General features: G+C 32.8%; 1 protein-coding gene across 3 annotated transcripts in view; it reads left to right on the forward strand.

Annotated features, from left to right (window-relative positions):
• The window catches only part of Rsph3 (Radial spoke head protein 3), a 53,445-nt gene that overhangs the window by 22,809 nt on the left and 6,194 nt on the right, over positions 1-24,442 (forward strand). For all 3 annotated transcript variants that reach the window (XM_076479960.1, XM_076479961.1, XM_076479962.1), the window contains exons 4-7: positions 1,311-1,586; positions 16,008-16,211; positions 16,601-16,763; positions 17,062-17,148. In XM_076479960.1, the coding sequence (XP_076336075.1) occupies positions 1,311-1,586; positions 16,008-16,211; positions 16,601-16,763; positions 17,062-17,148 (730 nt within the window). The remainder of the gene's footprint in view (positions 1-1,310; positions 1,587-16,007; positions 16,212-16,600; positions 16,764-17,061; positions 17,149-24,442) is intronic.

A 24,442-nucleotide genomic window follows, 5' to 3' on the forward strand; every position in this document is an offset into this window, starting at 1 on the left:
CTGAATACAGCTAAAATACTTAGAAGTTTAATGTCATGATTAAACTTTAACTTTACTAATTTAATTATTATGCCCCTATAAATGTCACTAATGTAAATAAGATAAAGCAAAGACCCAAGGACTGACCCCTGAGATACTCCAGTAATGACAAGGATCCAGACTGACTGGACTCTAATAAAAACAATTGCTTTCTTTCATCCAATGATAACATTAACTAGCCTTTACTTTATTTCATTCTTATGTGATTTACTTATCTTTCATGTGATACGTTATCAAAATCTTTTTGAAAATTTAATTATGCTACATCCACACCATTTCTGTTGTCCAGGTAGCAATTAAAAATCCATAAAAAAAACAACTTTTTGGTGGGATGTTCACTTGGATTTGTGATGTCACAGCACATTAAATGTTTTTGTAAAGTTTCTTTTATGAAGTTCTCTAAAACTGACAGATCTCTTGTTGATCACTAATTTTTTTGTAAAACTTAACACAACCATAGGTAGTTAATATAAAGTTCTCAAACAGTGCAACCAAATTCCTCTTTGGTTAACTGCCTTTTTATGGAAAATAATTCATAATTGGAATGCTTTTCCTGAGTTAGTCTATTTATTTAGTCCATCTGTTAATCACTTTAAGTCACCCCTAAACAACATTTAGAAACCCTTTAATAGTAGTGATATTTTATTATGACTTTGTAACATATACAAAACAGATGGTTAACTTTTACTTGAAGTTCAAAAGAAGCTTACAACATGATTACATGCCTAGGTATGGTTTCAATGAAAATTGTTTTGTGATGTTGAGTCATTAGCATTTTAAAATTAATACAAATTTGTAAAAAATATATATAAGAATATACCTTTAGTTGCTATATACATAATTATGAAAAACACTAAAAAAGGTAAATTTTGAACACTTAAAATGTTCACAGCTTCAGTGCAGTGCAGCTAAAACCTTAGACTATCAAAAAGTGAAGAAAACCTGTTTGACTGATTAACTTATTTAGTATAGTCAGTATTTGCAATGATGAAAAACACAAACCTGGTAATATCTTTTTAATGGGATGATAAATACAGATTTCTTAACTAGTATATTGTGTTCATATATATTACTATTAACTTGTGGTTAGAGCAACTTGCCTACATAGAGGGAAACTAAAAATCAATCTGGTGATGAGTATATTTCATTAAATATACTTGTTTGCATTCTTACTTGTAAAGTTGAGAATAAATTGTTCCATTAGTTGAATATTCAAACTGTTAGTAATGTTTTGGGCCATAATTGGTTCCATGTTCCTCTGATACTTGTAGGCCTGTGAAGATAGTAAACTGGTCATGAAAAGTGAAAAACGATCTGCTAGAAGCCAAAGAGTGAGAAAAGAAAGTGAAGTGAGAACTCCTCCACCTGTGGAAGGACGTGAACATATTCCAGTTCAAACAGAACTCTATCTTGAAGAACTGAGACACTGTGTCGAGGAAAAGAATGTCGAATGCCAAACTGACTCATTGTTAGACAGGCCTACATCTCCTCTCTTTGTTCCTGCCAAGTCTGGTGTAGATGTGGAAACCCAGATATATGAAGGAGAGGTAGTTATTTTATTTATGACTCATCTGTCTAGGAAGGCTTAAATCCATTGATAATTGAAAGTCTTATAATTTTGCTTCTAAGCTGAGAAATCTTAAGTTAGAATGAGTGCTAGCTGTATTGATGATCCATAAAAGTATTTTGACTTATATGAATGTATTGAAAAATTTATATCAACTTGCTTCCTTCACAATTACACACACACACACAAAATTACTACTTTAATAACCAACAGTATGTTTGGCTGCACATTTTTTGTGTTTAAGCTACTGTTGGTTTTTTCTTAAACAGTTTATTCTGTTGCTCTATAAAAATGCCTTGATCAAATTAGTTGATCATTTTTCAAATTTTCCCTTTTACAGAAATATAATATTTAATTATGCATACAAGATTTAGTGTAATATCATGCTATATATATCCCACAATATGTACAGTATCAGAAGTTAACATTCTTCCACACTGCAAATGCATATTCAATAGATGCCTCCTTTTACACTTTATCACCATCCTCCCCCTTTCTGGTGTATCTTTTTTGTTTAATTTCAAAGTGAGTATACAGGGAGTTAACTGCACTAGGAAGATGTGTATAACTTTTACTGTTGGAGGATTTTTGCAAAGCCATTTGCATTTTACAGCTACACCACATGAAATCATGTGAAGGTAGGTGGGAGTATCAAAGTGTAGTGGCAAGGTGTAAATATTTTCAAATAGAGGGCAGCAAAAGTTGAGAAAAACTATTATTTGAGGAAAGGTAAGCATCGATTTGCAACATATTTTCAACATAGAAAAATAATTTTAGAACAATTTACCAATCTTTTTTTATCTTATATGCTTTTTACTATCATTACAAATGTTAAAAGTATCAATTACCTTTATATATGTATGTGTGACATTTACTGATGATTAACATGCACAATTTCATAACCAGATCTGGAGCAGAATTCTAAAATGTTTATCTGATCTGTCAGTTGAAGGACATCAGAATTATTATTTTAATTAGGGGGTTAACTATGGTCTACTATTTTCAAGTTATAGTTTAGTGATACATATTGTAAAACATAGTTGTGCCATATTTTATGCATGCTACAGCAGAAAATATTCACTTTGACTATCTTCTTATTAATTGCAAAGCAATCACTAACATCAGCTTACTTTTTGTAAAATCCCTTCAAGTTTACATAATTTATAAGAACCATTTCCTGACAATCCATGACTTTCTACATTACAACACAATAAGTGTTGTACTTATTGTACTTGTGCACAAGTACTATGCACAAACCAAAACCTCATGCACTTTCTTTATTGAGAATAAGAGAATTTTTAACTTTTATTTCACATTTGATTTGCTGTTTTTTGTAATTTCATTTTTTTAGATTTTAACAAAATAAAAAAAATGTTTTTTGAATTTTTCACATTTCTAAATAATGTATCTACACTTCTGAAACCTCCCAAGTCCCAGACACTTGTAACACGAAGTCAACTGTTGCTTGAATTGCAGTTGGAAGTATTGTGTTTCAAATAGATGCTTTCCTTCTAGCCTTCTTCTAAGGTCCAGAAATCATGGTCTCCTATTTCTGTAGTTTCTGTTAAGCTAGCTATGTTTTTGGTTCATTTTGACCAGCTCTTCCCACTGCTTGCCTTTATTTCTAGCTCTTCTTTCCTTGAGGAAGATCTGGTAACCCCACCTTATTTTTAACTATTGATCCATCAGAAATGTGACATACCATTTTTTACCTTAGTAGTTTTTCTAGTTCACAAACTACTCTATGGCAATAGTGTTATTTTTCAAACTTTCTTTTTATCCCCCTTATCACCTGATATTTACATTCATGTTGATAACCTTTCTGTCTCAACTTCTTATTGACTCCCAGTTACCATGTCCTTCCTAAACAGACTCCTGTTTTATTTCAAACCGTTAACTCCCTTCTAGCATAGGAATCTTCTCTTCTTTTACTTTGTCACTCTTTGTTTTCTTGTATCTGCTTAACTAAATAGCTCATCTATTTAGCTACCTGTTCTCTATTCACTTTCCCAAGGCTCTGCATCATGATCTTGACAGCTAACATTGGGAAGGTCACACTTACCTGTTCTTTCATGCTGAACTAAATTTCTTCTTCAGCTGTTTTTTGGCTAACTTTGCTTTTTGGATTGGCTTAACAGGTATGTCTTACTTTCTGGAATTCAACTCTCTCAGTCTTATCTCAGGGAATTTTGTTTAGCACCCCTTCTTTGAAGTTAGATTTTTAGGAGAATTTCTAAAACTTTAGCTGAAATAGATCATTAGTAATATTCTTTCTTCACTCTGTTTTCTTGTTTATCTCAGGCTGGGGTAACCTAGCAGACTTCTCATCCTAGGGAGCCTCATATGGTTACCTACTATCATACTCCACATCATAAATCTCTTTCCCTAATATCTAACTGCTTAAAGGCTTGGAGGTGTTTTGTTTGGAGGTAACCTTCAGTTCCAGTCTTGTGAGAGCTAGTCTCTTCCACTTATCACCCTCATTTTACAGGACTCTGGAGTTGCACAGATACTCTCAGGGTCTTTCCTTTCTTTCCACTCTTAACCTGCTCATTTTCCTTCTCCAGAGTTCTATCCATTCCACCCCTATCCTCAGATCCCTTGAGTCTTTAGTGCTTAGAGGAGGCTGTGTCTGTACTTCAGGATATAAATGCAATGGAACAGATTTCTTGCCTTCCATTTTTGTAGTTTTATTTCCTTTTTTCCTTGTAGTTTGCCAGAAGACCATGAATTTATGGCCTATTATAAATATATTACCCTGGAACCTATTTTATCTTATTACTTGGTTCACTATGCAAGATCTTGTTGATATGAGGTGGTTTTTTTTCTTCTGAGTTGTAGATGAATAAGTCAAATTTTGTGTGTGTTTTCTTTTTATTATGAATCATCCAACTCTTTGCTGCTTCCTTGGCTTTGTTCAAAATGGTCGTATATTTCTGTTCTCAGACTATCACTTTAGGTGAGCTTTAACCTAAAATGTTTACAGCTAGATTCTGAGGCTTTTCACATGGAGGATGCTGGGTTTGCATTTACCCTACAGTATGGGCAATTGGCTTCTTACCTAATATTTAAATACAAAATTTACTATGATCTCTATTATTCTTTAGGAGTCATCCCATTTGGGTTGGCTGGTCAACCTTTCAAGTCATTATTGACCCCCACTCAGTATATAACTCACTTATGGATTTTTCTTAACTTGTTTGAGGGATGTACTCAGCGTTTTTGTTTTAATAGATGGAATTTTTGATAACCAAAGCTTTCATACCTCTTGTTCTTTTTTCACAAGAGGTTATGTTTCTTCAGTTTCTCATGAGTCTCTTATCCCGCTCAGATGTGCCCATTCAATAGACACTGTCATATCAGAGGAATAGTCCAAAGGTTCACTGACTTCTCTTATATCTCTCCCTCATTCACTTCACTTTTCCTGTTGTGACTTGATCACTTTAAATAACACTGGACATCCTTTCCCTTCACCTCTTTTGGACTTTACCTATTTCCATATTTGAACTCCAGAGGAGCAGCTTTTCCAAATCAACATCTTTATTAAGATTTAACAGTTCAATGGACCTACCAGTTACCATTTTCTGTGACATCTATCTAGTCATCTTGTAATATCCATATATCGATTGTTAGATCATGCATCAATAAACATGGAAGTATAATTTATCTCAGTTCCTTGGTGTTTTTTTTTTTTTGCTTTACAACTTTTCTTTTGGATCCATGGTCATCACGTGGTTATAGGCCTGCTATTTTCTAAGAGTATTGACTTTAGTAGTGGATCAGTTTGATCTGATAAGATTCTTTCCATAGAGTGATTCATTCACACTCTAGTGCTTCTTGTTCCAACTAATGCTAGATGCTCAGAGTCAAGGTTGGTTCAACTTCTTTCTGTATGCCTTTCTTCCATTTTGATTTGCTGTTCCTCATTCTCAGTATCCCTTGTTAATTTTTATCAACTCTTCTCTTAAAGTGGCTAGTTCAGCTATGGTTTCCATTCTTTGCATGTTGGTATTTCTGGGGCTTCTAACTCTTCCATCTTGGAAGTACAACTTTCACCATAACATGTCACATTTTCATTTTCACAGGAACAGATTTTTTTTCTTCCCAGATCACTCTTACATTTCCAAGATTTGAACTACCCAGGGAATAATACACATTTTCTTCACTTATCTTTCCTTTATTTTCTTCTCTGTACAACATTCAGACCCCAATTGTCTCCTTGGTCCTGTGCATTTAGTGTGTTGTTACCTACTAACAAACCTTCTTTTATTTTCTGCCATTGGGTTATTTTTCTTGTAATTTATCTCCTTCCACTTTGAATAGATTAACTCTCACTACAGGTTTAGTTTCAGAGATCAACTTTGCAACAATTTTGTGCTTGTTATAGTTTCATACTATAAAATTTAATACAGTATGCATATCTTCATGAAATTTTACAGATTGTCAGTAAATATTACAAGGTTTTTGTAAAAAGCTATCAGATTTTTTAAGTAATGATTTTCTTGTGCGTTTTTTCCTTTTCAAATGTTGACTATCCAACATGCAGAGTAATTTTGATATTAAGATTAAAATCACTTTTATGCACAAAAGTATTTATATCAAATATAGAATATTTATAAACTCCTGACATCCTCTGGATAATTATTAAACATTTTTGTTAAGATAAAAACTTTATATTTTATCTGTTATTTTCACTATTGTATCTCCTTATGGATTTGGTCAATTTGATCAACTTCCAAACCATCATAAAAAATTTGGAAATAGATGTAAATTATGTTTTTAATTCTGGAATAACTATGAATTATAACAAGAAAATGCAAGTGTTTAGCCTAAATTGCTTAAATATCATAAATTATATATCTCTATATATTTATTTGTTTTATTTTATTGAACTTTCAACTATGGTTGATTAACATTGCAGAAGTTGCAATAATGTGGTTCATGTGCACTCATGTTATCATATTCAGTAGTATAAAACTAGTCTTTATGAAGTGACCTGTCTTGGCTTTGTTCCAGTGGACCAGTATTTTTTGTAAAATACAGTCACATTTCAGTCATAATACATTTAGTGTATGTGTGTGTATATATTATTATTATTTACAAACAAATTCTTAAAGTTCAGTTAATTTTCTTAAAATATAGAAAAGTAAATAAAGAAATATAGGAAACAATTTCTCTACTACTTATGATTGTAAAGAAGTTTGTACTTGTTTGCTATACCTGGCATGCTGTACCTTTCATGCTAAGCCTTGCAGGATTTCACACATGGAGAATGTAAAACAAAATAATAAGTCTGAGAAAATCATGTTGGAGAAATTCAGATCTTTTGACTGGTTACAAATCCATAACAGAGCAAAGCAGGTGTATGGAAGGAAGTATTAAAAAATATAAGAAGTGGGTGGGACCATTGTATTTGATTTACTAAATATAACAATATTTCAGCAAATAGAAGCAATGGGAGGTTTTTATTTTAGATTCTAGTTTGTCAGTATTGGTAATTTGAGTTTTTAATATGTTAGAAACTTTTGAGTTTGTATTTGGATGTCACAAATATTTAATATGAACTAAAGCTGCATTCAGTATACCTTGTGACATGTAAAATTGATATTTAAGAATTTTTTAAATATATATTTTAAAATTAGGAAGTAACTATTGTATAATATTAAGTTCAGTTTATAATTTAAATTTGATACCACATGTATTTACATACACATAAAATAGTAGTTGAAAAAAATTTTGAATATAAGTCGACAAAGATGATGAAATCTCTTTTGACCCCTGACTATAGGAAAACTGGTAGCATCACATTCATCGTCTCATGCTTTCTCTTCTTTGTGGCCAGGCCCAGCATTTTCAGGTGGTTAGAGTGCTTGCCTTGGAATCTGGGAGTGACAAGTTCAAATCCCTGCCCCACCAAAAGAGTAGCCCAAGAGTTTGTAGTTGGTAATGGTCACTAGTTGCCTTCACTCTAGCTTTTCACTGTTAAATTATGAATGGTTAGCTTTGGGAAAAATTAAACCATACTTAGGTCCATTGCTAATCCTTAAACAAAATCTGGTGGATGACTCCAAACACCTTGTCATATTGCATACTTTGCATTATGGTTTAATTAAGATTATAGGTTTTGTTTCCCTCCATTGGCCACTCTACAATATTTTCAGTGTTATAAGGAGATGAAATGTTGAAAAATTCTTTATAGCTTAACTTTTTATCAATAAGAACAAACATACAAACAAAACCAATACAAATACACAAACAGACTAAAAACAATAGAACCCACCAAATGACTAATGCCACTCCACAGAGAATACTTCTCTATCATAAAATCAGTATCAAATATGGAATAATGGAAAGTGTTCCACCCATTTGTCCCTATTAAATACTTACTGTTGAAATTTTTCCAAGACTACTTCAGCTGTGTGTATATTTGTATTACTTTCCAAACATGACTGTCATGTCATAAAGAAACCAAACAAAAACAAATAAACAAAACTGAATGGTTATATAGTCACTTTAGTAGATGGTTGTTGCTGTCTGTCTTCATGGTAATCCATTTTAGTTTCTCAATGAAGGATCTTATGCAGATGAGTAAAATCCTAATAAGTTCATGAATCTTTTATGTGTTCTCCATTACATGAAGTCTTTTTTTCATATCTTTTCAAGCAGAGTGTGAGAACTCTTGCCTCCCCATTATCAAGCTTGTGAGAGGGGCTACTGATATGAAGAGTTCTATTTTGGGTTAGCATAATCCCACCGGTATGAGGTTGATTGGAATTAAGGTGAATATATGTCAACATGGAATAGTTGTGCAGGCCATTCTAATACTAAGATCTGGACCATTTTCAGTGATTGTGACCAACAAGATGGGTCTTGAGTTCTCAGGATGTAGTTCTGGGATGATTCACTCATGTAGCTGAATATACTTTTAAGTATTTCTTACATACTTTGTAGCTAGACCATACTTGACTTATATGGTCTTTTATACCCTTGGAATATAGTGGGGCAATTTATAAGCCTTTACATTCTGGCCATTTTTGCAACTGTTTAGCAATGAGTAGAAGCTCATTCTTTGTTGGAACTGTTTTAAATAACCAGTTGCATTAATCAAAGAGTATTTCCTGCTTGAGATGGAAGCAGTCTCTTAATGAATGATGCTTCCTCTGGGTCTACACCTCTAATAAGAGACTCACTCCATGAGTTTTTTCATATGTTGCTATATTGTCAGAAAAAAGTTCATTTTGATCAATATGCTCTACAATTAATATTTTATTTATTCAAAGAATATTTTAAAGATAGATATTCACATATGCACTGAACCACCCACCCTACCTCCTCATTTCTATTGTATTTATTTTTTCTTATCAAGAATAAGATTGTGTTTATAAATATTCACAAGTTGAGTAACTTGCAGGGTGAAATTTTCACCCTACTATTTAGTCTGATGCTTATTGCCTTAAAAGTTACTGTGGTTTCACATCATTAAGTGCAGGGGAAAGAGCTTGTTCAAAGGCACATGCCCAAAACTTTTAATCTGGAAACAAGGTATTAGCTATTTGATTTGTGGAGAGGTGAATATGTATCTAAAATGCTATTTTTTAAAAGGCTTAGATTGCCCCCCTTAATTTTTTTTCAGTAAAAGTATCCCCTGCTATGGATATTTTTTAAAAATAAATAGAGTTTGCAGTTAAATCAACCTTTAAATACAATGGTCATAATAATAATTTTCTGAAAAGATTTTTTTTGTTGTTGCTGTAATTGTTTGTATTGCTAAAGTAATATGAAACCTAGTCTGTTCAGTTGGTTTGTCAGAGTTTACTGAGTTAGAATTGGTTTGGAGGATTATAAGTCTTGCTGCATATAAAAGATAATGTGTTACATATTATGTTTTAAAATAGCTCGAAATTTTAACTTGAGTTTAGAAGTTAATTGAATATTAATATGTATAAAATTTATGACATTTGTCAACAAGTTTGATTACCACAATTTTCTTTCTCAATACAAATAGATTTGAATGTACAAACAATAACACAATTTGTAATAATGGTTATTACAAATAGTTATTACTACAAAAATGATTTATATAAAAACATTTTACAAACTTACAAACAATACTGAGTCTTCTATCTGGTCTGGAACTGAATATTTTATTGAGGTTTCACAATGAACAAATTAATTCTGAGTTGATATTGTTACACTTTGCTTAATGGCTAGCTTCACGCTGTTAACAAGCTGAGTTTTCTCTGATTTAGATATCTAATGTCCTTGTAAAATTACTGATGTCCAAAGTTAATTCACTGAAGTTAAATGGTTTGTAATATTTGAAATCTATAAATGTTCCTGGTCAACTGTCTGTAATTTTATGACTGATAAGTGTTTATCACAGTTATAGCTTCCAAGATGTATATTAACTGTAGCAAACCAACAACAATATTATATTGTCTTTCCATGTGTTGAAATGGCTACCTTCCATAATTATTAGGTGAGGTTTTTGAAAGCTCAGTTGTTAATAATGTAAAACCTATATTGTTGATTCTTACACTCAAGAATTTTTTGCAAATATTGAGAATAGGCAGGACTTTTGCAACACATTTTACAATGTAAGTTGCATGCATTTCTAAATATATATTAAAGTGAAACAAACATTGATAACAATACATTAAATATAATATGTTCACAAAGAATTATACAACTTCAAAATTCATTGACAGTATATATCACAATCAATACAAATAACCTTATGATCATAAAATTATACTGTATGTGAAAGTGCATCAACACAGATGTTATCAATCATTTTGACATGGACTATCTTCAAATCATATTCTTGTAGTGTTAAACTTCAATTTAACAGCCTTCTGCTTTTGCCCTTCATTTGGTTCAAAAACATCAATGGGTTACGATTAGTTCATATGGCAATAGGTTGTTGTGATGCAGATACATACACATTGAAATGTTCTGAAGCTAACACTAAAGCCAATGTTTCTTTATCCATAGTTGAATAGTTCTTTTGCTGGCAAGTAAACATTTTTAGTAAGATAACAAACAGGATATTTAATATCTTTGTCTATCTGATTGTAGTAGAATAATACTAATGCCAAAATTACTGGCATCAACAGCTAATACTAAAGGCTTATCAAATTGAAGTGTTCTCAATGCAGGGTAAGTGCACAATAAAGATTTGACTTTTTGAAAAGCAGATTGACATGTTTCAGACAAACTGAACTTTTAATTTTTCATCAGTAGTTTTTTTAATGGTATAGTGATGTCAACAAAATTTTTATAAAACTTCCTGTAATAAACAGTTATTCCCAGAAACCTCATCAAACCTTTGTTGTTTGTGGGAGTGGGATAATTTACAATGCAATCAACTTTGGCTTAAATTGGAAAAATTTGACCATGGCCTACTACATGACCCAAGTAAACAACTTTGGCTTTACAAAAGTCACTTTTTGCCAAATTTACAGTAAGATTGGCTCTCTTAAGCCTCTCAGAAACACAAGTAAGTGTTCTTCCCTGATGTTACTATAAATTACAATATCATCAACATAAATTTCAACATCTAACAGATTGTTGAGACATTGATTCAGCATTTACTGAAAAATAGCCTGAGAATTTTTCATCTCGAATGGCATTACATGACATTATAATCCATTAGAAGTAACAAAATTATAACTTTACTTTTACTCTGTCTGTTAGAGGAACAGCCCAGGATCCCTTCAGCAGGTTACATCTTGTAATATATCTGGCTTTTCCAATTTTATTGAAACAGTCCTCCACTCTTGGAATGGGATGGGAATCTGTCTTTGTTAAATCATATATTTTGCAAAAGTCTGTACAGAATCTAACTGCAAACAATCAGATTTAGGAACCAGTACACAAGGCAAAGACCTGTCACTTTTACTAGATTTTATAAGATATTTTTTTACTCGTTTTATCAGCTTTGAGTGGATTCTCATAATAGGAATGTTGTTTCACAGGAGAAACATCACCTATAAGTATGTCATGAAAAGTAATGTTGGTTTGATTAGGAATGTCTGGAAATATACATTCATATTCAGTCAATAAACTACCAAGGTATTTTTCTCTTCAGGAGGCAAGTTATCATGTTTTTAATCAAGATTGACCAGAATATCAGAATTACACAGTTTGATGTTGCATTCATCTCCAATATTTTCAAATTTATGAGTGTCTGAGTCAAATAGACTGTCAACTGTATTAGTAGAACACTTAATAGTTAAAATATTTTCAGATGTATCTCAGATGTGATAATGCCTCAATATATTGATATGACACAGCTGGGTAGCCTTTCAACAGTCAGGTGTTTTTACGACATAATCTGTCTTATTGACTTTCCGAACAACTTTGTAGGGATTGTAGTACTTAGCTTTGAGTGGATGAATCATAGTGGATAACAATACTAAGACTTGAGGCAACTTATAAGCACCTAATAATCTGAAATGAACATGGAAATGTAATTCAGTAGGGCATTTCTTTCAGCTCATCTTCTAACCATTTTTTCTTCAGCAGCTTGAAAGGACCAAACACTGAAGGGCCAAACACCAATTCGAACAAGCTAAATCCCAACAACTCCTGAATTGACTCATGAATGAATACCAAATAATAATAGATTAACTTTTTCATCCTAGTTCTTCTCATTATTGAGACAGTAAGTCTGTATCATATTTTTCAAGGTAGAATGCAATCTTTCAAGAACACGTTGTGATTTGGGAGGGTACTTACTAGATTTGATCTATTCAGCACCAAATAGTAAACAATCTGTTGAAATACACCAGACATAAAATTTAATCCCTGATCAGACTTAATTTTTATGGGCAAGACAACAAAAGTAAAGACTTAATCAACACCTTAGAAATTTTTCAACTGAAATGTTTTATAAGGGGATAGCTTTGGTGAAGTGAGTAGATGAACATGTGATAGTCAACAAATACTGGTTCCCAGATCAAGGTTTTGGTGAAGGCCCAACAAAGTCGATCATAACATGACTGAATGGTTCTTCAAAGGCTGGGATAGGTTTCAAAAGGATTTTCTAGTTAAGTTTTCCAACCAATTGACATCTTTGACAAGTTTTACAAAACTGGAAAAAACATCTTGTCTAATTTTTTGCCAGAAAAAATATCTCATCATTTTGTCTTGTCTTGTTGACTCGTAAAAGACCTCCCATGGAAAGTTCATGGGCAATTTTCAATATTTCAGAACAACATGTTTTTTAAACAACTATTTGATAAACTACAGCCAAATCCTCTGAATCTGATACATCTTGTATTTTCCTTTTCCTCATAAGCTCACCATTTTTGAAAAAGTAACCATTTGGAACTTTTTACAATTCATTCTTTGGGAGTGCATATTTAAAAGGTGAAGAAATCTGTGGATCATTTTCTTGCTCAGTGATCAGTTCATTTCTAGTAAATGAAACTTCACCAGGAGAAGTAGATCACTCACATCCATCACTGTCACTCACCAAGGAATTGACAGTCAGACCCCAAAAAATATCAGAGACAAATCTATAATGTCATTTTCTGAACGTGTGTCTCTTATCTCTTTTTGGCTTAATTTCTTAGCCTGAGCTTGAGCCATAGCACACAATGGAATATGTCTGGGGTCTTCTCAATTGCAACATCATTCTTAGATGAAACAGTGATCATCTTGCTAACCAGTTTGTATTCAGCAATAACTTTTGCCCCAACCATATTGTCTCCTAACAATAGTGATGTATTCTTAATTGGCAGAGTAAGTCTTATTCCATCCACCACTTGTCCTGAAACTAGGTCTGATGCTATATAAATGTTTTGAAGAGTAACATTAACAAAGCCACCATCAATGCCCTCAGCAGTAACAGACTCACTAGTGACAGAACTGAATTCTAAAAACAGTATACCTTCTAATAACAATGATTAAGGCACCCCAGTATCACATAGACAGTCTATTAGTATGGGATTAGCAGTGCCATTTGTCAAAGACACAGATCCAACAGGCACAAAAGGAATAAATTCCTCTGTTGCTGCATCAGCCTTTTTATCAGTGGCCAACTTAACAACATTGGGTGATCTGGTAAAACTTTGTTCATATATGGACATGAACACACTAGATGCTGCCTCCTCCTTTTTTTTCAAACATCAACAATTGAATATAACATGACCAGGTTTTTTACAAAAATGGTATATAGGTCTTGATGGTTTTGATAAAGTTTTATCCAGACAGCCTAAAGATTTTAAACTAAGTGGAGCCTGATTTCTTAGAAGAATTCTGAACTTTAGTGGATTGAACAGTTCCAGGATTTTGCTGAGATGGCAGGAAATTGTTTTATGAATAGTAGTTTATGTGTTAAAGCATAATTATTGTAAAGAGCAATTGTTTCCTGTAGTGTTTCAAATTTCTTTAAAATCTGTAATTAGACATAATCTTACTAAGTGAATATTATTGCTAATACACATAGCATTACACAGTTGATTAAAATAAACCTTTTTCTCGTTGATGAATTTAATGTAAGTTTGACAACCTTGCTTGTGATAACCTCAAAACGTTTGGTGATAATCCTGTAGTACTAACTCATATGCTTTGATAATGGCTGTTATAACATTATTATAATCTGTTCAGTCTTCTAGACAGAGATTGGCATATGCTTTTTTTACTTTACTAGTTAAAACACTTTGTAATTGTAATGACTATTTTTTAATGAACCATTCCATGGTTTGTGCAAGCTTCTCAAAATGTTAGAAATATTTATCAACTTCCTTTTTATTAAACAGTGGTACATTAATAAATCAGTTGAGTTCAAAGTTATCATTTTGCCTTGATTAATATGGGTTGAGTCTAATTTACATTTCTTTTATCCAAATTTCTTTCTCAGCTTCAATATGAACTTGTTTTTTCCCTTTTTCAGTACAAACTTGCTTTTTCGATCTTCAGTACAGATTTGCTCTTTCTAGGCTTCAATACAGGCTTGTTCAAGCTTGATTAGTTTCAGTTTTGGTTTAATTTCTAACATCATTATTACTCAACTCTGACTAGCTGGTGGAGACACTAGAGTATTCTTCTAATGCTTCTTCAGATAACAAATCATCACCAACTAGTATTTTTACAATATAATTTTTAGTTCATTTTTTCTCATTGATTTCCTAACCACTAACCAGTTTCCAGCAATTTACTTTTGTGATATTTTTCTAGTTCTTCAAAGGAAAAGTGATTCAAGAAAACCTTGATAATAAGACATAATGCAATCTTTTAGCACTGATGAATATGAATTGAATGAAGATTTGTATATTAATTTGGATCAAATTTTGTCTGTCATTCAGATTTCAGACATGAACTTCCAATTTATTATTGTTACATATTATAATTAATTTGGATCAAATTTTGTCTGTCATTCAGATCTCAGACATAAGCTTCCAATTTATTATTGTTACATATTATAATTAATTTGGATCAAATTTTGTCTGTCATTCAGATCTCAGACATGAGCCCCAATTTATTATTGTTACATATTATAACTTATCTTACACAAATATCTGATTTATTATGTAATACATTATGATTTCAAATAGCTGGAAATTTTAATTTTAATATTGAACTGACATGAATGTTATGTATCATATTTATGATATTTGCCAACAAGATTGATACAATTCTTTTTTCTCAACACAAATATATTTGAATATACAAGAAATAATACAATTTATAATAACAATTATTAGAAATAATGATTTCTGTATAAAGGTTTTATAAACTTACAAACAATACTGAGTCTTCTGTTTGGTCAGGAACTGAATATTATATTGACTGTCACAATGGACAAATTAATTCTGAGTTGATATTTTTACAATTTGCTTTTTGGCTGGCCTCATGTTGTTTACAAGCTACCTTTTCTCTGATGAAGATATTTAATGTCTTCATAGAAATGCTAATGTCTCAAGTTAAATAGTTTGTAATGTCTGAAATCTATAAATGTACTTGGTCAAATACCTGTAGTTTTCCAATTCATAAGCATTTATAACAGTTATAGCTTTCAGGAATTATAGTAAACTAACTGTAGCAAACCAACAATAATATTATACTCTCTTTCCACATGTTGAGATTGCTACCTTTTATAATCATCAGATGAAGCTCTTGAAAGTTTAGTTGGTGACAATGTCAAGCTTGTAATGTTGATTCTTAATCTCGAGAATTTCTACAAATTTAGAGAACAAGTGGGACTTTACCATACACATTTAACAATAGAAGTTACATGCATTTCTAAATGTATAGTAAATTGAAACAAACATAGATATTAAATAAATATTAAATCCATAAGAACTGGAGAACTATACACACCTTTTTGTTTGTGTTGTCACCTGTTGCACAGAATAATACCAGAAATTTCTCTAATGAAGTGGGATAATTTCAGTTATTTGATTTTGATATGGAAGTACAACCTGTGCTGGAAGTTCTTGTGGGCCAAACAATTCAACAAGCACTGTTAGAGGTACTAGAGGAAGAAGAGTTGGCTCAACTTCAAGATCAACAGCAGAAGTATGAAGAAAATTGTTATGCTGAGCTGGCTAAACAGAAGAGACTTGAAGAACAAGACAGAAGTAAATCGGAAGAACAGGTACTGACAAAATTTTATTATTGTTTTGTTGGTAGTAACTTACCATATGGTTGTTTGTTTGAGGTTAAGCACAAAGCAATACCTTAGGCTGTCTCTACTCTGCCCACCATGGGTATTGAAACCTGGGTTCTAGCATTGTAAGTCTGCAGACATATCACTGTGCTACTATAAAGCTATGTCATATGGAATTCACAAAATGAGATGTTTGATAATATTTTCATTTATTAGTTTTACCTGTGCACATATAAAAAACACTGTTGCTTAGAAATCTAACAAGAAAAGTAATTGGAAAACATGAATATTAAAGTTATTTTTGATTAAACCTCTACTCTCAAAGTATAACATTATAAGCATTTGGTACTAAGCAGATTGTATTTTCATTGTTTTAGAAACATTGTATACAAGAACAGAAAGCAGCTGTAAGACTGGAAAAAGAAACAACTGAAAAAGCTACTGCTTGCCTGTATTCACAAAATTATCTGATAGATCTCGTTCCATCTGTCTGTGCAAAGTTGGAAGATCATGGATATTTTGTTGATTCTACTGAAACAGGTAAAAAAATCTTGTTTTTAGAGGTAGTTACTATCCAATATTGATAAGAAGTTAATCTGCTTGAAATTTTACTTGTTCTTGTTGGATTATAACTTCGAATTATTTTGTGTTTTTTCAGTTGACACAGTCAGTTAAGTGAAGGAATTATCTGTTTACATTTTCACATTATTGTAAAGAAAAACTGTTGTAGCTTAAGAATGAATGTAATGTTATTATAGACTTACAATGCAGAACGATTAAACTTGGTTTAGTTAGGTTGAGTGTGAAATCAAATCCCTGGTTTTTGTTGTTTTATCAGAGGTGGAAGACACTTTTTTACCATGGCTGATGGATGAAATGGAGAAAGAACTGGCTAACATAAAGACAACTTATGCATTGCTTGATGGTAAGTGATAATCAAAAACTTTCCTTTTTATTATTGAATCATTTTTATTGAAATTTTAAGGTAAATAACTTATTCTTAGTTTTGATAAATCTACTTTCTGACCATACTTTTTTCATGAAGAAATGAAGTTTGTGAGCACCAACCAAGAGTAAAATTTTTATGTAGTTATTGTTTATAACATTACTGAAATATTTACACTTATATCTTCTTTTTCTGCAAATGTTTATATTCTCAGTTAAATTTTCCCAATACTATAGTAAAATACTTAATTCTGATTGAATGTATATTGTGAATCTAAATCAGCATTTCATGTAACTGTATATTTATCTTAACCCTTAAACTAAGGTTGGATCCTTTAGAACTTCTTTGGGTTGTTATCAATCCATATGGTATTGATTGAAAGTCAAAGCATGGAGGATGTAAGGAACCTCCCCAAAGAAAATTTTTCTAATTCATTAATTGAAGCCATTTTCTTTATATATTTAAGATAGTAAAAGTGGAAAGTAAAATACAACTTTCGGATCAATAATAAATGCAAAATTCCAGTTTACTTTTATGCTTTATTATAGTTTTGTTTTACATTATGTTGGCCAATGATCGTATGCAAATTCCTTTATTTTTTGTATGTTGTTATTAGGATAGAAATTATCAAAAATACTGTGGTTTATTTAACAAAAAGTTATTGCATACTTTTGTTTTCCCCATACATCTGTCTACACTTACAGGTTTAACATCTTATCAGACTGATATATTACTCTCCATCTCCTTTTAGGAATTTTTTTCAGGTGATGTTGCATCAAATATGGCACCTCACCTACTCTTACTAACATCTCATCTCTGTTGTCCATTGGAGGAAATTATGTGGACAGGCATGTGGATGACACCTCACATGTTCATTTCCCACTTTCTTTGTTGAGTGGATGTTTTTTTCCTCATTGAGGTACTCCCTGTTGCTATGTTTCAAACATTGGTTAAGCTGTGACTTGTTAAATTTACTTTTCATATATGTTGCTTCCATTTACAGAGGCATGTTACTTTTAAGTAATGAATCTCACTCAGTGGCAATTGTTGCCTGTCTTGGTATTCTGCTTATTATCTCTAATCTCATAAATTTCCACACTGTACAGCTGACCTATCGTCATACTTGGGTATGTTATCAGTTGTGTAATGCCTCTGATGCTCCATCTTCATGTACTGTCTCATAGGTTCATGTTACATGATTTGCCCTGTAGGTTGCTTGGGATATCAGCTTATGGGACATGCACTGTAACTTCTGTATGGTCCTGTCCAGGAGACAATTTTACACAGATTGCACATTGCCAATTTAAGCACTCCACCTTGGTGGAGTTGAGCCCAAGAGGATAATGTTGCATGGGGTAATATGGTGAAGGTTGTATCACACCAAAGCTTGCTTCAAATGGAAGCTTATCCCACCAATCTCAGTGTTTTATTATGGTGAATATAACACATTGTTTAGAAGGGGTGTTCCACAAGACTGCTATTAAGTTTTCTGCATGGTATTTTGCTTCAGAAAAATGGCAGTCCCAGACCATACTATCCCATGTAATATCATAAATAAAGCAGTCTCTTTGATTAAATAAATCATGGCAATCAAATTTTCAAAATAGGGATTTTGTGGTCACCTTTTGCTCTGTCTCCTGTGTCTATGTTCCTCTAGACTGTCCATCAAGTTAACTCCTTTTTTGTGGAGAATGGGGGTTTTTGCTACTTACCATTTTTTAGCCCCTGGGGTGATAGTCCATGGAAGTAGCTTTATGGATGTGCACAATTCCATTCAGTAGAGAGTATGTTAGCAGTGTTTTGCAAGTGACAATGGTACAGATATTCTACATGCAACAAAGATGTATCATAAAAATATAAGAGTAGATTCCTACTTTGCATTTCACCCCTCTGATTTGAACCCTAATTCAACCATTGACTTGATGTCAGTTTCTAGTGAGTGGTTTTTGATTAGAGCAGGACCAGCCTAAACAAGTCTTCACGCATGTGTTGAGTTGTGATTCCTCATCCTGCCATGGTTGTGGGTTTTGCCATATGTGCTCATTCTCTGGGCAGTATGTCCTGGAGGTTGATGTTGTGCAGATCCAACTTGATGCTTCCCAAAACTATGGTAGCTTGGTGAGTCAGGCACCACAGCTTCTGTGCAGTCCTATCTAGAAGATGATATTGCACAAGGCACATATTAGTGCTCCACTTTTCTGAGGTTCATGCCTGGAGACTGATATGCTAAGAGGATCCAGCCCAAGTGTTTTTGGTATTAGAATGAATTGCCTCACTAACATGTCTCTTTCTACTATTTCTGGGATGTTGGTTTTAGTTAGAGATTTGCACACATGTGACCCATTTAATTGAATGGCATGGAATTTTCTCCTCCCGTTGTACCTATCTTGAGGTGAAGACAGTATGGACCTTTTGACTACCATGGATTGGAAGTTGTATGCTTGACAATGCCTGAATTTGGACATAAGATGACCTTCCAAGTATGGTTTGTCATGTTCTAGCCATTTGTCATCAAAGGGCACATCCACTTTGGCTTTCCTCACCACTCTTTCTGTTGCATTATTTTCCTGGACTATGATTTCAGAGTTTTCAGTGGGATGTGGGGACAGACCATTCAAATTTTTCATTTCTTAGATGCACTCCTCACAATTTCCACCAGTTTAGCATCACTTACACACAACAGAAAGAGTATACAAAGTACAGAAATGGCATGGTTTTCTATCTCTGTTCCTCTCCTAACAGAGAGTTCAAATACTAAAGGTGTTCTTTGGATAGTTTTGAAGGATGTTTATCTATATTTCTTGTGTCAATCTCTCCACATTTCATTCTAAGATTCTAAATACTATGGGAGAAGAGATAAGGTACTATATCAGGAGTTATTTTTTTCCTACATTGAAAACATATTTCTGATATGTTCTTATTTTCTCACATTCCCTACCCTTCCTTCCCACTACCAGTACTTAATTTCTGTCTGATTTCAAAGTGATAAATGGGATCAAATAAAGGGAGTAATTTGCATTAGGAGGGTGTGCACATTCCTATTGATGGAAGGTTATAGCATGAAAATTTATATCCAAAGACAGTGTGAACTACACTGATCATGGGGTAGATGAAAGTTTATGGCAAATTGCATTTTAAAAAATGGAGTATAGAGGGCAGCAGTGACTGAGAAAAGCTGTAATGGGAGAAGAGGTGAGCACCTATCAGAAATATATTTTCAGTGTAAGAAAAAATAACTTCACCCATATTTCCATGCTTTGTGGATCTTAGTCCTTCTGTAACACTGGTATATCCAATATAGTTACTTGTCTTTTGAACTATACTAGTTTCTTAGTATGTACTCGTGTATGAAGACTGTTTAGGAAACATATGGGCATTGCATAAGTGAATAAATTAATTTTATATATGCATACTTATGGTATTTTAAATAAACCATAACTACTAGTGACAGAAATAGTACAGCTGAATTAATTCTTCATCTTTTCTACAACATTATTAGTGTTATCCTGCTCAACAAATAGGTTCAAACATAAAAAAGATCCTTCTGTGTTGAAAAAGTTTTTAAGAGCCACTACCTAATTTGGAGGATAACTTATGAGAATATAGAAAGATTATCTTGTATTAAAAGTCTTAAATATATATATATATATATATATATATGTATGTTTGTTTTTTAATTTCCTTTTGCTCTAGCTGTCCCTAATTGAGCAGTGTAAGACTAGAGGGAAGGCAACTAGCCATCACAACTTTCCACCAATTCTTGGGCTACTTTTTTACCAATGAATAGTAGGACTGATCATCACATTATAGCACATTCATAGCTGAAAGGGTGAACAAGTTTAGTGTGACCTGCAACTGTCAGATTATGAGTTGTGTGCCCTAACCACCTGGCCATGCTGAGCCATGGGTTTGTAAAATATCTATAAAAACCAGTGTGTGTCACGTCATGTCACTCTTGATTTCTTGAAATAAGAGTCATAAAACCAAAATGCATTTATTCAGATAGAATAGTTTGAGTATTATCTGCCTATTATTATTTTAGTGATGGGAATGCAAGGAGGTTATGAAACTTTATAACCTAGTATTTGTTGGTCATAAGATGAGATCTTCCAGGTAGCCATGTGGATGACTCTCTACACATTTATCTCTTTCTCTATGTCTTCGTATTGTCATATCTCCTGATAGATTTTGGATTCCAATGGGTGTAATTCTTCAATAACTCCACTATCTTTATATGAAATAAAGAATATGCAATTTTTTTTTCAGAGCCTCTTTTTTATTTCATAGAATCCTACCAGATAGCTGGTGTTGCTTCCCTGTACACTTACTACAAATCTGCATCAAGTCAGGTTTCAAGAAAATGCTTATACCATCCACACAGGCTCTACCTGTACCAACTGTGAGATGGGGTGTTCTGCATTGTGGTTTGTGTATGTGCATTTATTCTTTTGTTCAATTCAAACCATGCCATTTCTATTGAATACCATGGAAAATTCCAGCATCAGGGAAGTGTTTTGCCTACTTCATTGCCTTGTGCATGCTTGTTATTAAAAATAGGGTTTTGCAGTCGTCCATTGTACTGTGTTGAGTAGAAGACCTTTCCAGCTGGAGGTCTGATGATCATCCAGGCACTTCTCTCGGTATCCCCAACATGAATTTTCCCATTCCCTTCATTGAGTGGAGAATGGGAGACCATGCTAATTACTGCTTTCTAGTTGTTGTATTGGATGTACCATGAAGAGACATTAACAGTTGGACTCAACCTCTGAGGCTATTCACAGGAGTTCCAGTACAGTTACAAGTGGGGTAATGGTAATATATCTCTAACACATAACTCAAACCACTTGTGCCTTCTTCATATAGCTTATGTGTGTTCAGTAGAGTTGAGGTGAACACATACTATAATATTGTGCCCTCCTACTGCAGTCAGAGTCTGTTAAGTAGAGATGAAGTCAGGACACAATAAATATGACACCATATTGCATAATATAGTGCACTCTTTGCAGCAGGGATTTGTTTTATAAAGTATGTTCAATAGAGTTGAGGTGAGCACTCTCTCTACAATACCATAATATATATTTTATATGCTCTCCTATTGCAGCCTGTGACTGTTCAACAGAATTGAGGTGAACATACTATGAATCCATAATACATAACTATGGTACACTCCTCCTGAAGTTGGAGCATGTCCTGTTGAATCTAACAGTAGAGATGTGGCTAGCACATCCACTATAGGAAACTACACTGAATCACTAACTTTCCTTCTTTCTGCCTCTGAAATCTATGTCATATAGAGTCTGATGGTAGAGTTGAGATGTGCAGATGAATCAATAATATATAACTGGTGTGTCCTCCTACTGCAGCTAGTATCTGTCAGTGGCTACCAAATTGCTTATTTGCAATACTTGGTTGGTTACTTTCACAATCTACATGTCCCTGTAACACATGAAGTGCATTTATCTCTTCCCTCTTCTTTCTGGGCAGAGAGTATGCCCTGGTCAAGACAAGATGCAGTCTCCTACAGGTAAGCCCCAGTGAAATCACTGTTATTAGGTGATACACTCCATGAATTCCCTTTGGACATTTTTTACTAAAGCAATGTCTGAATTTATGGTGTGACTCAGATTTTGAACAGTCTGATTGAAGGGTGATTTTTATTTTAAGATTAATAATATTCTTTAAAGCTTTCTGTTTTCAAGACATCCATAAGCCTGTGGACATACCAGGGTTCAATTCCCTGCAGTAGGTACATCAGATAGCTGATTATAGTTTTATTCTAAAACAAACATCCTGTAGAATTTTATGATTTATCTGTTATTTTTTCTGCCCTAACACTGTATACAGGCTCAGTCCATTTAACAGACTTTGTAACAATCTCTAAAAGCATGAAATATATCTAAATTACCTTCTTTCTAGAATGATTCTATATTATTAAAGATAATTATACTAGTTTGTTGTAACATTAAAACTAGCTGAAACAAAAATAAATTAAAATATAATAAACAAAAAACAGTGCACTAATTGAAAAGATCCCAGGGTACAAGCTCTAATGGGATACAAAATGTACCTTAGGTTTTGGAGGTGACTGTGGAAGTAGAACCCACATTGCAGTGGGGATACATCATTTATCAGTCTTAACATCCATTTGCCAACCTCACATAAAGAAATAAAATAAAACAAAGAAACTAGGAAAGCGAGATGTGGGTGCTCAAGTCTAAAATGTCCCACATCTATATCAGCCTTGAGCACCCATATTTTGCTCTCCTAATTTCTATTTCTGAATATACTGCTACTCCTTTATTTTATTTTTATTTCTTTATGTGAGACTAGCAAATGTATGTTAAGACTAATAGATGATGTATCCCCACCAAAATGTGGGTTCTACTTCCACAGTGATCTCCAAAACCTAGGGTACATTTTATATCCTTCATTATAGCCTGTACCCTGTGGATTTTTGTAATTGTGCAGTGTTTTTGATTTTTAAGCTTGGTTTTGTTTATTAGAAGATATCTATCTACTTACAGATTTTTTCAATTAGTGTAGTGTTTTATGTTTATTATTTATTTTTGTTTCAGCTTGATTACAGGTTATAACATGTAATTAGTCAGTGTTTTGGATTTGTTGTTTTTAATACAGTCCTTCCTTTTGATTTTGTTTAATGAACTTTATTAGCATTAATTTTCTCTAAAATTATTGAAGATAATTATACACCAGTTATTTTTGCTCTCAAAGCTGATTCACATCTCCAATTCATTTAAACTTATTGCTTTATTACAACTTAAATTGGTAGCAAAGCAAATTATCACAGTGTGGAAGCCTTATGTGATACATCTTCGAGTTTCAGCATGCTCAGTCAAATTACAACATGTTGCACATGCAAGATGCACTCGTGCCATCCAGTATTTTATTTTTTCATATAATTTTTATGTCTAATCTAATAAGTTTCTAGTTTTTATGTTTTAGTTACTTTTATAACAATAAGTAAATAATATTTTTAAAGAATTAAGAAATTTAGTACTAACATGTGAGCTTTGTACTTCTTGTGCTGTGAAGTTGTAATGAAAGTTAGCCTATCTTTTTATAGGTGTTTGTTAGTACTCTAATTAATTTTCCTTTACTTTAATATACAATTAAAAATAGAAAATAATAACATGGAACATAAAAATTGACTTTCTAACTAAGATATATGTGTTTAAATATTTTCTTTACCTGGATGATGTGATCTTCAACATAAGAAAAGCAGTGAATCAAAATTTCACTTTCCAGGTGCTTA

Source organism: Tachypleus tridentatus, chromosome 13 (assembly GCF_004210375.1).
Source record: "Tachypleus tridentatus isolate NWPU-2018 chromosome 13, ASM421037v1, whole genome shotgun sequence".
Taxonomy (NCBI): domain Eukaryota; kingdom Metazoa; phylum Arthropoda; class Merostomata; order Xiphosura; family Limulidae; genus Tachypleus; species Tachypleus tridentatus.